The sequence below is a fragment of the Microcaecilia unicolor genome, chromosome 1, assembly GCF_901765095.1.
Source record: "Microcaecilia unicolor chromosome 1, aMicUni1.1, whole genome shotgun sequence".
NCBI lineage: Eukaryota > Metazoa > Chordata > Amphibia > Gymnophiona > Siphonopidae > Microcaecilia > Microcaecilia unicolor.
In genome coordinates, this window is record NC_044031.1 from 690,674,326 (window position 1) to 690,689,580 (window position 15,255).

General features: G+C 45.0%; 1 protein-coding gene across 1 annotated transcript in view; it reads left to right on the plus strand.

The window, feature by feature from the left end:
- The window catches only part of VPS13C (vacuolar protein sorting 13 homolog C), a 992,635-nt gene that overhangs the window by 418,166 nt on the left and 559,214 nt on the right, over window positions 1-15,255 (plus strand). Inside the window, exons 39-40 of the mRNA XM_030188422.1 lie at window positions 7,454-7,513; window positions 9,175-9,337. Of these exons, the coding sequence (XP_030044282.1) occupies window positions 7,454-7,513; window positions 9,175-9,337 (223 nt within the window). The remainder of the gene's footprint in view (window positions 1-7,453; window positions 7,514-9,174; window positions 9,338-15,255) is intronic.

The window sequence follows — 15,255 nt, forward strand, 5'->3', positions numbered from 1 at the left end:
ACCCTAGTATCAGTTGTTCTTTCAGTCTGTTAGTCTGGGCCAAACGTAGCAAAATGGTCTTAGCAATTCAGAGGTGAAACCCTGTAAGATTTGAAAACCTAAACAAGCAGCTTTGAACCTGAGTCTTTCTGCTATGGGGAGCCAGTGCAGTTTGTTAAGATGAGTTGAAACCTAATATATCTTTTCAATCTGTATATTAGTCTAGCAGCTGTATTCTGTATGATTTGCAGTTTTTTCTGATATTAACACTTAATACCAAGAAATAGAATGTTACAGTAATCCAAGTGAGGTAGGACTAACATTTGGACTAGTAGTGCAAAGACTTTTTGGTTGAAGAATGATCTGACTTAGACGTAGCTGTCTCATTTTGAATAGTGTTTTCTTCCATATCTGGTTAATATGGGAAGAGAAGGTGAGTGAAGAATCAAGCAAGATCCTCTAATACTCTGGTTTCAGATTCAGCAGTAAAGCTTTGACCATTGGATAAAGATATTGATGTTGGGACCTCAACTCCCTGATTTTGGAACCACAGGACCTTGGTTGTTTTGCGCATTCATTTTGTTTATTGGTTAGAGCCCAGGTGCTGTCATGACATTTGCTACAGACTGAGTTGTATCTTTTTTGATGCTGTCACTGGTAAGAGAAACAGGATGTCATCTGCTTAGGATAATGTAGTTCATTAAGACCCAGGTGTATAGTGGCAAAGGATGACATAAAGAGATTGAGCAGGTTAGGTGAGAGGGGAGATTCTTGCTTGACCCCACAGTTAGGAGACCAGTAATTGGAAAGCTGATTGTTTTGTTTGAAAGAATAGCTTCAATTTGAAAGGAATTCACTGAACCATTTGATCATAGTCCCTGTTATTCCTATCTGGTCCAGGTGTTTGAGTAGCAACGTGTGGTCAACCGCATCGAATGCTGCCGATATATTGAATTGGAGAAGAATTATTTTGTCGCCTTTGCATAGGTGGTGTTATCATCTGTAGATGATCTGAAGCCAAATTGTGACCAGTATAATACAGAAAATTTTACCACATATAAAGAGAGTTGTTTACTGATGTAGGTTTCTAATACTTTAGTAAAATCAGGTATGCTTGCCACTGGATAGTAGTTTGCAGTAGATGTTACATCTATCCCAGATTCCTTCAACAGCGGAGTGAGAACAATTTTGCCCATATCAGGAGGAAGAGAGTCGGTTTTTAACAGCTCATTGAGATCATCGAGTAACCAGTTTACTGCTTCCATAGGGGGATGTGAGCAGTTATTTTGGGCATTGATCCAGGGAGCATCTTCAACTATTAGTGGTTGAAAAGATTTCCAGTTTTGGTCAGTTTTTAGTCCTTGGATTGTAGGTTCTCCTGCAATTGAGGCTGGACTATGGGTTGGAATATTTTCCTCTGCTGGAGTACTTTAAATAGTTCAGCCCTAATTTGGAGGATCTTATTTGTAAAATGATCAGCGAGGTCTTGGGTGGTGGCACATGTTTTCTGTAAATGTTCATCATAAGTATTGCCACACTGGGAAAGACCAAAGTTCCATCAAGCCCAGCATCCTGTTTCCAGCAGTGGCCAATCCAAGTCACAAATACCTGCAAGATCCCCAAAAAGTACAAAACATTTTATACTGCTTATCCCAGAAATATCGGATTTTCCCCAAGTCCATTCAATAACGGTCTAAGGACTTTCCTTTAGGAAGCCGTCCAAACCTTTTTTAAACTCTGCTAAGCTAACCGCCTTTACCACATTCTCTGGCAACAAATTCCAGAGTTTAATTACACGTTGAGTGTACTTAGTGGAAGCTATATGATATACTGCCTAATCTGGTGAACGGATCTAGATAGTGTATCATAAGATAATAAAAGAACATCATTTCAAAAGGGACAGGATTAAATCAAACAAACCCTGTCAAAACTTATAAACCAGTATAAAAATTGCAAACTGAGTATACTACCATAGAAGTCACACTTAGTTACTGTGCTACATAAATTGCACATAATGTTGATGAATAAAATGACCATTTACAAATTAGTAGTAGATTTCATGACATCTCTATACCCTGTTTGACCTCTTCCTGCACCCCTTGGTCGAGCAGGGACTGTCTCTTACATGTTCCGTGTACAGCCCTGCATTCGTCTAGTAGGGCTATATAAATAAGTAACTAATAGTGGTTAAGAACCCCTGGTTTATACTGAAAATCAATGCATTCTGTGATCAAGCTGCTATAAGATGAAGTTGATTATTTGAGGACAATATTTACAGTATGATGGTAATTTTATAAAAGTCTGCCTATTTTATAATGACATATGGAGGGGCATTTTTGATATGACATTTAAATCTGACTTTGGACATTTTGCTCAAAACATCCAAAATCGAATAGCAAACATGACGATTTTCGAACTGGCAAAACATTTTTCTTTTTTGTTTTAAATTGGCCTTTTTCTAGACATTGCAGTACTTGGTACGTTTATCTTTTTGGAACATTTTTGAGAAAAAAAGTGAAAAACACACAAAATCAAGCCATTAGTATGTAGGAGGATCCAGCATTCTCAGTAAACTGGCTACATGTACATCCCAGTAGGGCACCCTAGGGGACACTGCAATGGACTTCACATAAAAGCTCCCAGGTACACATCTCACCATTGCTCCCTTATATTGTAGAATGAGCCTTCCAAACCCCACCAAAAACCTACTGTACCCAACTGTACACCACTTCAATAGCCCTTATGACTGCAGGCGTGACATATATGTAGGGCTCACACTTTCCACCACAAATGTAACAGAGTGGATTATTGGCTTGTGGTCCCCTTCACAGTGTACTGCATTGACCAATAGGCTACTCCAGGGACCTGCTTGCTGCTCTAATAGGACTGGCTATAACATCTGAGGCTGTCAGAGGGGCTGGTATATACTGTTTCTTTCACATCTTTGGTGGGTGGGAGGGGGTCAGTGACCACTGGAGGAGTAAGAGAGATTATTCCTTTATTCCTCCAGTGGTCATCTGGTCATTCAGGACACCTTTTGTGCCTTATTCATTGTAAAATATTAAAAAAAAAACCGGAGTATAAAAATAGCAAAGCTGGGGAAGAACTAATCTAATAAAGTAACTCTTCCTTTCTATATCCACAAATGAATTTGTTAGTATTTATATTTGTTTTATCTTGTTGCACAAGAGTAAACCATTGCAATATTCAAAAGAGAATATATGATATTAAAAATTGTTTTGAATGAAAGGTGGAACTTCTCAGAGATATACCGTATTTTTCGGACTATAAGACACACTTTTTTCCCCCCAAATTTGGGAGGAAAATGGGGGGTGCGTCTTATAGTCCGAAGGTAGAGAAATTTAGCAGGCCGCCCTCCCTCCTGCCGAGTTCCGGGATCGCCCTTCCTTCTCCTGCCCTCCCTCCCTCCCTCTGAGGTCTAAAAGTAATTTTACCTAGTCGGGGCTGCAGCGAAAAGCATGCAGGCTCAGGACATCACTCCTCCCTTCTGTCTCTCTCAGCTCTCTGGACGGTCCCGCCTTCATTTCCTGTTTGAGGTTGGGACCAGAGAGCTGAGAGAGACAGAAGGGAAGAGTGACATCCTGAGCCTGCATGCTTTTCGCTGCAGCCCCAACTAGGTAAAATTACTTTTAGACTTCAGAGGGCGGGACCAGAGAGCTGAGAGAGACAGAAGGGAGGAGTGATGTGCTGAGCCTGCATGCTTTTCGCTGCAGCCCCAACTAGGTAAAATTACTTTTAGATCTCAGAGGGAGGGAGGGAGGGAGGTCCCGAACTCGGAGGGAGGGATTCGGACAAGATGCACCGGAGCACCTAGGTTTTAGAGGAGGAAAAAGGTGCGTCTTATAGTCCGAATTTTTTTTCCTATTTCCCTCCTCTAAAACCTAGGTGCGTCTTATGGTCCAGTGCGTCTTATAGTCCGAAAAATACGGTAACTCACCCATGCAGGGTATCCACTACAAAGGTGGATTACCACCCTAGAACGTGGACAAGCTTCTCAATCATTGAAAATCCCTGCAGATTTGTAGTTTTTTGATTGTTTGAGCATACCCTGTGCTATTAAAAACTTTTCTCGATGTGTTTTCATGCAACTGTGCAACAACATAGGACAAAAATTGCAGCAATGTAAATCTATAGCAGTATCTATAAAGCTCAAGATATCTGTTTTATAGCTGCCTGTAATGGCTCCAAAAGTGTCAGTAGAAATAACTAAGCCATTGAGCCACTGTCTGCGTAATTACTTAATAACATAATTACATGTTACCCACATACTGCACACACCAACTGCTGAAATCGTATCTCTCTCAATTCTATATTTTTATTGTACATTTCTCAAACTAATGCCACTAAAAAGTAAAGGCGCAGCACTTAATTCATGGCTGCTGAGTGGGAAAACACGCCACCCAGCAGCCGTTGTATCATGACTCCTCTATGAACTCCCAGTGGTCCGGTTTTACCATTTGACAAAATCCCTTCTTACACCCGTCGACGCGGAGTTTCGATTCACTCTGTTTCAACAGCTGGATTTTGTCTGCCGCAATCTGTAAAAAATATATTAAATTGTGGTAGACGGAATCCAGTTCTTGAAACAGAGTGAATTGAAACTCCGCGGCGTTGAGCTTGAGAAGGAATTTTGCCAAATGTTAAAACCCACGCTTAACACACCCCCTTTGAGATTTGGACGCACTATAGATGAACAACATAGAAATCCATCTGGAAAGTGGGTTTTGAAAACACCACTTTGGACATTTTGGCGAGCAAATCTTCCATCTGCCGGTTTATGCCACGTCAAACTTTTTTCTCCGAAAATGAGCTACATATGTGACTGTCTCTTTACACAATTTCTGTGGGGTAATTTTGTATTCTATAAACCTCACGCATAAATCATGACTCTACCTGTACTCCACCCAAACTCTCTGTCCCAGAACATACCTATATCTGAGTCACATAAAAGTATGAACATTTTTGCCACTACTTGTAACAGGTGGGGTAATTTTATAAGTCCTTCTATACACAATAAAACATGAGGTTCCAAAAAGCACACAGGCAAGCGGTCTGTAAGATCTAGAACAGCAGAAAAGAAAAGCAAACCCACGTGGTGAAATAAAACAAAATTTATTCAATGCATATCCATAAAATCAGCATACAGCTTTTCTCTAACTGTCCAACATGGTCATGTTTCACTCTCTCAAGGGCTGCGTCAGGGGCTTAACATAAAACCAACAGGAATAGTCCAATATTTTTCCTGTTTGGTTAGTGCAGTGCAGCACCAAGAAAAATTAGTGAAGACCACCCTGTTCAAGAAGGCGTACCATCCAGACGTTACTTAGTTTATTTCTTATCTGTTCAGCAAAATTTATGGACCCTAATGTTTTTCCATTATCTTTTATTATCTTTGTTGCCTTTAGATGATACGTTTACGATTAATTTTTTACTATGACATTGTTTAATGATATTATACTGAACTGTAGCCTACCCATGTTACTGTGTAAGCCACATTGAACCTGCAACTAGTGGGAAAATGTATAAATGTGATAAATAAGGCTCACAAGCAGTCAGCTGTCAGGCTGCAGCTGCTTGGAAAAGACAGCTGACTGCTTGCGAGTCTTATTTTTGTGCTACACTGCACACCAGACAGGGAGAACATTGAACTGTTCCTGTTGGTTTCATGTTAAACCCCTGATGCAGCCCTTGAGAGGGTAAAAAGTTGTATGTTGATTTTATGTATTTGCACTGAATAAATTTTGTTCTATTTCATCACGTGGGTCTGCTTTTCTGTTGTTCCATATAACATGAGTGCAATTTTCAAAGCTTTTCTTTCAGGTAAAAATGTTTTACCCTTAGAACTAGGGTGTTTAGTAATTGCTCATTGCACTTGACAACACCCTTGCTTTTGACATTGGCTAAAAAGCAATGATGTTATATGGGCCAATAAATTATACACAGGGTTTTTGTTTTGAAATTATTGCATGTATTTTTTAGCATGTACATTTCTATGTTACTAAGTGCTGTGCCATGCTGGCCCAATTTTCAAAGGGAAACATTTTAAGGAGGAGGAGTGAAGGAAGTGGTGGTTTCCCTTTGAAAATTAACATGCATTAATAGTACATGGGTACAGTGTGATGCTATTCATGCATATTAAGTCTCTGAAGCTGATACCTGAGGCAATGGGGAACAAAAAGGGCAATTCTACAATCTAGGCTCCCACATTATACATACCTGTTATATGTGTAGATGTCTAGAGTACTAGCATTTATGGGCAGAATTGTACACTTACCCATAAAAGTGCCAGCAGGGTGCCTATGTACAATTCTGCAAATACCTGTTTAACTTACATAGCTCATATTTGCAAGAGGAGCATACACCTGGATGGAGCATGGGTGGGACATGGGAAGGGCTCTGTTGCACAAGAACATTCAGAATACTGTATCATTATATGCACCTCTTCTGCATTAAGATGTCCACACTTAAACCAAGTCTATAGCTGGTGTAACTGCAGGCATGTAAATATTAGGTGTGCCAATACCAGCCAAAGCAAGTATTCTATAATGGAACCTGGGTGGCAAGATTCTCCTATAAAATAAGCTCTTACCATGCGTTTTTGGGGTGCCTTAATGGAGGTGCCCAATTGTAGAATTTCCCCCAAAGGGCTAGATTCTATATATGGTGCTTAAAAATCGGCCCTGAAAGAAATAACACTCAGCACTATTCTATAAATCATTCTTAGTTAAGTGTGGTTTATAGAATAGCGCGTACACCCAGGAATCGCACTTAACTTTAGGCACAGCCATTTGCACCAACTGAAATGTGGTGCAAATCCTCGTGCCTAAATTAGGTGCATATCCCCTTATAGCTGCATGCTTAAATTCTAGGAATGCCCCCGATACACCCATGACCCTCCCATTTTTGTGCCCTCTTTTTGGACTTGGGTGTAAAATCTGATCTGGCACCTAATTTTACATGCATAACTGCTAATTAAATCAATTAGTGCTGATAATTGCTTTAGGGTGCCAGTTAGTGCTAATCGGCTTGTTATTCTATTAATTTGCATGCGCAAATTGGGTGTTCCCAAATTTCGTGCGCAACTCAAAGCACCATATATAGGCGGAAAGTGTCTTGCTCAAGGTCTGAAAGATTATTACTAGAAGAAATGAGATTTGAACTCAAGGCCATAATTAGTAGGTTACTTCTTAAAAACCAGAGCAAAATCTTTAATGAATCATACTCAAAGTATATTGTTGACCACATAACATCTTTTACAGGATAAAAACTGAATTTTCCTGGTTTTACCAGTCTTTTTCTTGTTGGTCACATAAAACAGGTTATTGCAGGTTATAATATAATGTAATTACAGTACTCATAAGCTTTGTTCACTTATTAATACAACAGATCTGCATTTCTGTACTATAAAAAGTTTTAAAATATGAATTGGTTTATCTTTATTTTTGTGTTATAGGCTGACAGGAATGGACCAGAGTTTAAAACATTTCACAACAACACTGAACAAACCATCAAAGTAAGCTAGTGACTTTTTTTTAATGGAGATTACAGTCCAAAATGGAATGCCAGTGCTGACTGACTAACTGGTGAAGGATAATATCAATATTAACATTATCATGACAGTGTGGTTATAATTTCCAGAATGGAATATAGTATAAAATTTTCTTGTATATAAACATACATTTTTTTAGATAAAACCCTGATGAAATAGTATATTTAGAACAAAATGTTCATAGACTGTAACCAATATGAATAATGCCCTGAACATGTGAGAGTAGTTAATACTGAGATTACCGATAACATACTTTGTATGTAAACTTTCTGATAAAGAAAACACAGCTCCCCAGAGCCTTGATAAAGATGGATAACTAACTATTGCTGAAGCTACCTGATTAGTATATACTTTTGGTGATAAAAAAGTCTTTGAAAAAGCTATATAGTTTAACGGCCCTGTGAAGGAATAGACCTGAAACATTAGGCAGGGTGATGTAGTCACAAATATTTTTTAAAAATCTCTTCTATATTCTGAGGAGGTATTTTGATAGTAACTTCTTGTAGATAGTCCATTGATTTTATTTGGACTAAACTCACTTCTATTCATTAGAAGATCAAGGCAAGTTATACTTGGATACACTAGGTATTTTCATGTTCCAGCAGGGATTGCAGTTTAATGGCTTGGTTTACTAACGTGTTAATGTGAGTTATTTGCTTAGGGCCAAATTCTGTAAATGGCACCTTAAAAATTGGTGCTGAAAAACCACATGGTTAGTGTGATTCTATAAACTATTCCTAAAGTTAGGTGTAGTTTATAGAATATGGTCACATGCTGTTCTTGTATCTAAAACGTAGGTACACCCATTTAGGCCACCTAAAACCAGGCTTAAATACCTGTGCCTAGATTAGGTGCAGATCAGGTGTATTCCTTAATAGTGCACATAGTTTTTAGAAATGCCCACAAATCCCCATGGCCACGTCTCCTTTTCAACTGCACGCATTAGAATTTACGTGCATCATATCGTAAAATACACCTAGAAAGTTCTGCATGTTTTAATTAGACAATTAGTGCTAATTGGTTAAGTACCAATTAGCACTGATTGGTTTGCTAATTAAGTTGTGCATGCAATTTGACCATGTGGCCAAATTAGCACACACAAGTTAGGGCGCCATATATAGAATTTCGGGGTTAGTAAATAGACCCTGTTTATAGTAATGGGGTCTATATTAAATGTGTGTTAAAACATTAATGTGTATTATTGCAAGTAGTGAATCTAGCTCTTAGTTTGTACTTGAGATGTTGGAAAGTGAAATAACTTTCAGTAGGATCTGAACAGTGGCTTCCCATTCTGCTCTAACCATTAAGCTACTCCTTCATTTTGAAATATGGATTTAAGCAGTACAACTGTTAAAAGGGAAATAACCATTGAAATGGCAGTTTCTCCCTTTCTGTGGCTTATGAAAAAAAGTTCTTAAAGGCAGTAACTGATACATTATTAAAATGTGTTATTACAAGACCAATTTTCTGGTGTTAACAGTTATAAATTGGAAATGGAAGTGGACTAACCATTTTAATATTTTGCCAGAAGGAGCATATATACCTAACACATCTGGTCCTCCTATAAAATACTTTAGTTAAATGCTAATATGTTGTTTTCTCTTGTCTGTTACCCTTCAAATTAGGTATTCTTTTCATCTCTGGACCTTGTACTGCATACACAGGCTTTACTTTCCTTGATTAACTTCCTAACATCTGCTATTCCATCTGGTGGCATTGACTCTGTTGAAAAGAAGCCCAAGCCTAAGCCACAAAGAGAGGGGCAAAAATATATTGCAACAAAAGCAGGTAAAATAGTATGAGAAATAGTTGTCTTCACTTGTCAACAACTGAGTGTGTATTTTCAGTATTATCCATGGTGATCTTTAGTGGGATTCTCCAATCTACTTATGCTTACTCCTACAATGTTTGTTTTTCTGAAAAAGACCTTCTAGAAAAGGTTTGTGCTCATTTTAAGTTAAAAATGGGTTACAGAGAAAACCTGTTAAAGTATGTTTTTAAACTTGCCTGGCAGCTCTCTATTCCACCAGATTGAAATGGGAAATCAGTTTTAGCCATGCACAATTGTAGGTTATTTTCTTGTAATGAGAGAGCCTTAGAAGGCTTTCAATCTCCGTGTCACTCTAAGTAGCAGGGTGTCTGTATCCAAACTTAAAAGAAGAAAAAAGTGAACTTCCTTCATGTCTATTGTGTGTGTCAGAAAAAAACAAAGGGAAGACCTTATTCCATGGATTTTTGATATACAACCAAAGTAGTTTACATATACTATATTATAGTTTGCATATACTATATTTTCTCCGAGGACAAGCAGGCTGCTTGTTCTCACTGATGGGTGACGTCCACGGCAGCCCCTCCAATCGGAAACTTCACTAGCAAAGTCCTTTGCTAGCCCTCGCGCGCCCGCGCGCACCGCGCATGCGCGGCCGTCTTCCCGCCCGAAACCGGCTCGAGCCGGCCAGTCTTCTTTTGTCCACACTCGGTACGGTCGTGTTTTCGCCGTGTCGAGCCCCGGAAAGTCGACCTCGCGCGTCCAATTTGTTTGAACGTGTTTTTTTCCTTCGGGAAAGCTTTGTCCTAGTCGGGAAGTGCTCCGGAAACCCCCCGCCGGGTTTCGTGTAAATCCTCCCCGTACTTCCAGCTTTTTTGCCCCGGTAAGTTTTCTTTCGTCGTCGGGGTAGGCCTCTTTTCGGCCTCGGTCGAGATTTTTTCTCCCTCTAAATTTGGTGCTTCAAATTTCGCCATTTCGGCTTTTGATTTCGCCGGCGTGATTTTTCCGCCCATGACATCGAAGCCTTCCAGCGGCTTCAAGAAGTGCACCCAGTGCGCCCGGGTTATCTCGCTCACTGATCGACACTCGTCGTGTCTTCAGTGTCTGGGGGCCGAGCACCGCCCTCAGAACTGCAGTCTGTGTTCCCTGCTTCAAAGGCGGACTCAGGTAGCGAGACTAGCCCAGTGGAACGTGTTGTTCTCGGGCTCTTCGTCGGCATCGGCACCGGGATCTTCGAGTGCATCGACGTCGTCAGCGTCCAGACCTTCTTCCTCGGCCGCCCCTGCATCGAGTGCATCGAGGCATCGGGCCTCTGCATCGGCGCCGAGACATCGGATAGCTGCATCGACGTCGGTGGTACCAGGACCTCGTCTGCTGATGTCGTCGGACGGTGGTGCATCGGGTGGAGTGCAGGTGAGGGCTGTCCATTCCCCTGCTGGTGGCGGTGAGCCCTCGGGTGGGTCTCCGCCTACCCTGAGGGCTCCTGCGGTACAGCCCCCCCGAGATCGACCTTCTTCAGTCTCGGCCCCGAGGAAGCGACGGATGGATTCGACGTCCTCCTCGTCGGTGCCGGGGAGCTCCGGTGACATGCTTCGGAAGAAATCGAAGAAGCATCGACACCGGTCTCCTCCCCGTGTCGGCACCGAGAGCTCTGGGTCGCCGAGGGATTCGGCACCCAGCAGGCATCGGCACCGAGAGGACCGCTCACCCTCTGTTCAGGAGGTGTCGATGCGCTCCGCTCTGGACAGCCCGGAACAGCCTCCACGCCCGGAACAGGTACTGACGTCGACGCCTGCATCGACCTCTCAGCCTTTCTCTGCAGCCGCTCTAAACGAGAGCCTCCGGGCCGTTCTCCCAGAGATTCTGGGAGAGCTGTTGCGCCCTACCCCTCCGGTACCGGCGGTGCTTGCGCCACCGGTACCGTCGAGCGTGGCGCCGGCTGGCCCATCGCCCAGGTTGAGGTCCCCGACGTCGGTACCGCGTGCGGTACCGACCGCGGCCACCTCCCAGGAAGGCTCCCCGACTACGTCGGCGGAGGGAGCTTCGCCGATGCGGGCGAGGGAGTCTACCTCTCGACGCCCCCATCGTGGATGGGGTTCCACGGAGTCGAGCAGGGCGAGGTTGCAGACACAGGTCCGTGAACTTGTGTCTGACACCGAGGGTGAGGCCTCGTGGGAGGAAGAGGAAGATCCCAGATATTTCTCTGACGAGGAGTCTGAGGGTCTTCCGTCTGATCCCACTCCCTCTCCTGAGAGACAGCTTTCTCCTCCCGAGAGTCTGTCTTTTGCCTCCTTTGTCCGGGAGATGTCTACGGCCATCCCCTTCCCGGTGGTTGTGGAGGACGAGCCCAGGGCTGAAATGTTTGAGCTCCTGGACTATCCTTCTCCACCTAAGGAAGCGTCCACTGTTCCCTTGCACCATGTCCTGAAGAAGACATTGCTTGCGAACTGGACCAAGCCATTAACTAATCCCCACATTCCCAAGAAGATCGAGTCCCAGTACCGGATCCATGGGGACCCAGAGCTGATGCGCACTCAGTTGCCTCATGACTCTGGAGTTGTGGATTTGGCCCTAAAGAAGGCTAAGAGTTCTAGGGAACATGCTTCGGCGCCCCCGGGCAAGGACGCTAGAACCTTAGACTCCTTTGGGAGGAAGGCCTACCATTCCTCTATGCTCGTGTCCAAGATCCAGTCTTACCAGCTCTACACGAGCATACACATGCGGAATAATGTGCGGCAGTTGGCGGGCTTGGTTGATGCTCTTCCCCCTGAGCAAGCCAAGCCTTTTCAGGAGGTGGTCAGGCAGCTGAAGGCGTGCAGAAAATTCCTGGCCAGAGGAGTTTATGACACTTTTGATGTTGCGTCCAGGGCCGCTGCTCAAGGTGTGGTGATGCGCAGGCTCTCATGGCTGCGTGCCGCCGACCTGGAGAATAGAATCCAGCAGCGGATTGCGGACTCGCCTTGCCGTGCGGATAACATTTTTGGCGAAAAAGTCGAGCAGGTGGTAGAGTCTCTCCACCAGCGGGACACCGCATTCGACAAGTTCGCCCGCCGGCAGCCTTCAGCTTCTACCTCTACAGGTAGACGATTTTTCGGGGGAAGGAAGACTGTTCCCTATACTTCTGGCAAGCGTAGGTACAATCCTCCTTCCCGACAGCCTGCGGCCCAGGCTAAGCCCCAGCGCGCTCGCTCTCATCAGCAGCGTGCGAATCAGCAAGGCCCCGCGGCTCCCCAGCAAAAGCAAGGGGCGAGCTTTTGACTGGCTCCAGCAGAGCATAGCCGACATCCAAGTGTCAGTGCCGGGCGACCTGCCTGTCGGAGGGAGGTTGAAAGCTTTTCACCAAAGGTGGCCTCTCATAACCTCCGATCAGTGGGTTCTCCAAATAGTCCGGCAAGGATACACCCTCAATTTGGCCTCACAACCTCCAAATTGTCCACCGGGAGCTCAGTCCTACAGCTTCCAGCACAAGCAGGTACTTGCAGAGGAACTCTCCGCCCTTCTCAGCGCCAATGCGGTCGAGCCCGTGCCATCCGGGCAAGAAGGGCTGGGGTTCTATTCCAGGTACTTCCTTGTGGAAAAGAAAACAGGGGGGATGCGTCCCATCCTAGACCTAAGGGCCCTGAACAAATATCTCGTAAAAGAAAAGTTCAGGATGCTTTCCCTGGGCACCCTTCTCCCCATGATTCAGCAAAACGATTGGCTATGCTCTCTGGACTTGAAGGATGCCTACACACACATCCCGATACTGCCAGCTCACAGACAGTATCTGCGATTTCAGCTGGGCGCACGCCACTTCCAGTACTGTGTGCTACCCTTTGGGCTCGCCTCTGCGCCCAGGGTGTTCACAAAGTGCCTAGCTGTGGTAGCAGCGGCGCTTCGCAGGCTGGGGGTGCACGTGTTCCCATATCTCGACGATTGGCTGGTGAAGAACACATCCGAGGCAGGAGCCCTGCAGTCCATGCAGATGACTATTCGCCTCCTGGAGCTACTGGGGTTTGTGATAAATTACCCAAAGTCCCATCTTCTCCCAGTGCAGAAACTCGAATTCATCGGAGCCCTGCTGGATTCTCGGACGGCTCGCGCCTATCTCCCAGAGGCGAGGGCCAACAACTTGTTGTCCCTCGTCTCGCGGGTGCGAGCGTCCCAGCAGATCACAGCTCGGCAGATGTTGAGATTGCTGGGCCACATGGCTTCCACAGTTCATGTGACTCCCATGGCCCGCCTTCACATGAGATCTGCTCAATGGACCCTAGCCTCCCAGTGGTATCAGGCCGCCGGGGGTCTAGAGGACGTGATCCACCTGTCCACGAGTTTTCTCGAATCCCTGTATTGGTGGACGATTTGCTCCAATTTGACTCTGGGACGTCCCTTCCAAATTCCTCAGCCTCAAAAAGTGCTGACCACGGATGCGTCTCTCCTGGGATGGGGAGCTCATGTCGATGGGCTTCACACCCAAGGAAGGTGGTCCCTCCAAGAAAGCGATCTACAGATCAATCTTCTGGAGTTGCGAGCGATCTGGAACGCTCTGAAGGCTTTCAGAGATCGGCTGTCCCACCAAATTATCCAAATTCAGACAGACAATCAGGTTGCCATGTACTATGTCAACAAGCAGGGGGGCACCGGATCTCGCCCCCTGTGTCAGGAAGCCGTCAGCATGTGGCTCTGGGCTCGCCGTCAAGGCATGGTGCTCCAAGCCACATATCTGGCAGGCGTAAACAACAGTCTGGCCGACAGGTTGAGCAGGATTATGCAACCTCACGAGTGGTCGCTCAATTCCCGTGTGGTGCGACAGATCTTCCAGGCGTGGGGCACCCCCCTGGTGGATCTCTTCGCATCTCAAGTGAACCACAAGGTCCCTCAGTTCTGTTCCAGGCTTCAGGCCCACGGCAGACTGGCGTCGGATGCCTTCCTCCTGGATTGGGGGGAAGGTCTGCTGTATGCTTATCCTCCCATTCCTCTGGTGGGGAAGACTTTGTTGAAACTCAAGCAAGACCGAGGCACCATGATTCTGATTGCTCCCTTTTGGCCGCGTCAGATCTGGTTCCCTCTTCTTCTGGAGTTATCCTCCGAAGAACCGTGGAGATTGGAGTATTTTCCGACCCTCATCACGCAGGACGAAGGGGCTCTTCTGCATCCCAACCTCCAGTCCCTGGCTCTCACGGCCTGGATGTTGAGGGCGTAGACTTTGCCTCTTTGGGTCTGCCAGAGGGTGTCTCCCGCATCTTGCTTGCTTCCAGGAAAGACTCCACTAAGAGAAGTTACTTCTTTCATTGGAGGAGGTTTGCCGTCTGGTGTGACAGCAAGGCCCTAGATCCTCGCTCTTGTCCTACACAGACCCTGCTTGAATACCTTCTTCACTTGTCTGAGTCTGGTCTGAAGACCAACTCCGTAAGGGTTCACCTTAGTGCAATCAGTGCATACCATTACCAAGTGGAAGGTAAGCCGATCTCAGGACAGCCTTTAGTTGTTCGCTTCATGAGAGGTTTGCTTTTGTCAAAGCCCCCTGTCAAGCCTCCTACAGTGTCATGGGATCTCAATGTCGTTCTCACCCAGCTGATGAAACCTCCTTTCGAGCCACTGAATTCCTGCCATCCGAAGTACTTGACCTGGAAGGTCATTTTCTTGGTGGCAGTTACCTCGGCTCGTAGAGTCAGTGACCCCTTACACCAAATTTCATCACAACAGAGTAGTCCTCCGCACTCACCCTAAGTTTCTGCCAAAGGTTGTGTCGGAGTTCCATCTGAACCAGTCAATTGTCTTGCCAACATTCTTTCCCCGTCCTCATTCCTGCCCTGCTGAACGTCAGCTGCACACATTGGACTGCAAGAGAGCATTGGCCTTCTATCTGGAGCGGACACAGCCCCACAGACAGTCCGCCCAATTGTTTGTTTCTTTTGATCCCAACAAGAGGGGAGTGGCTGTAGGGAAACGCACCATA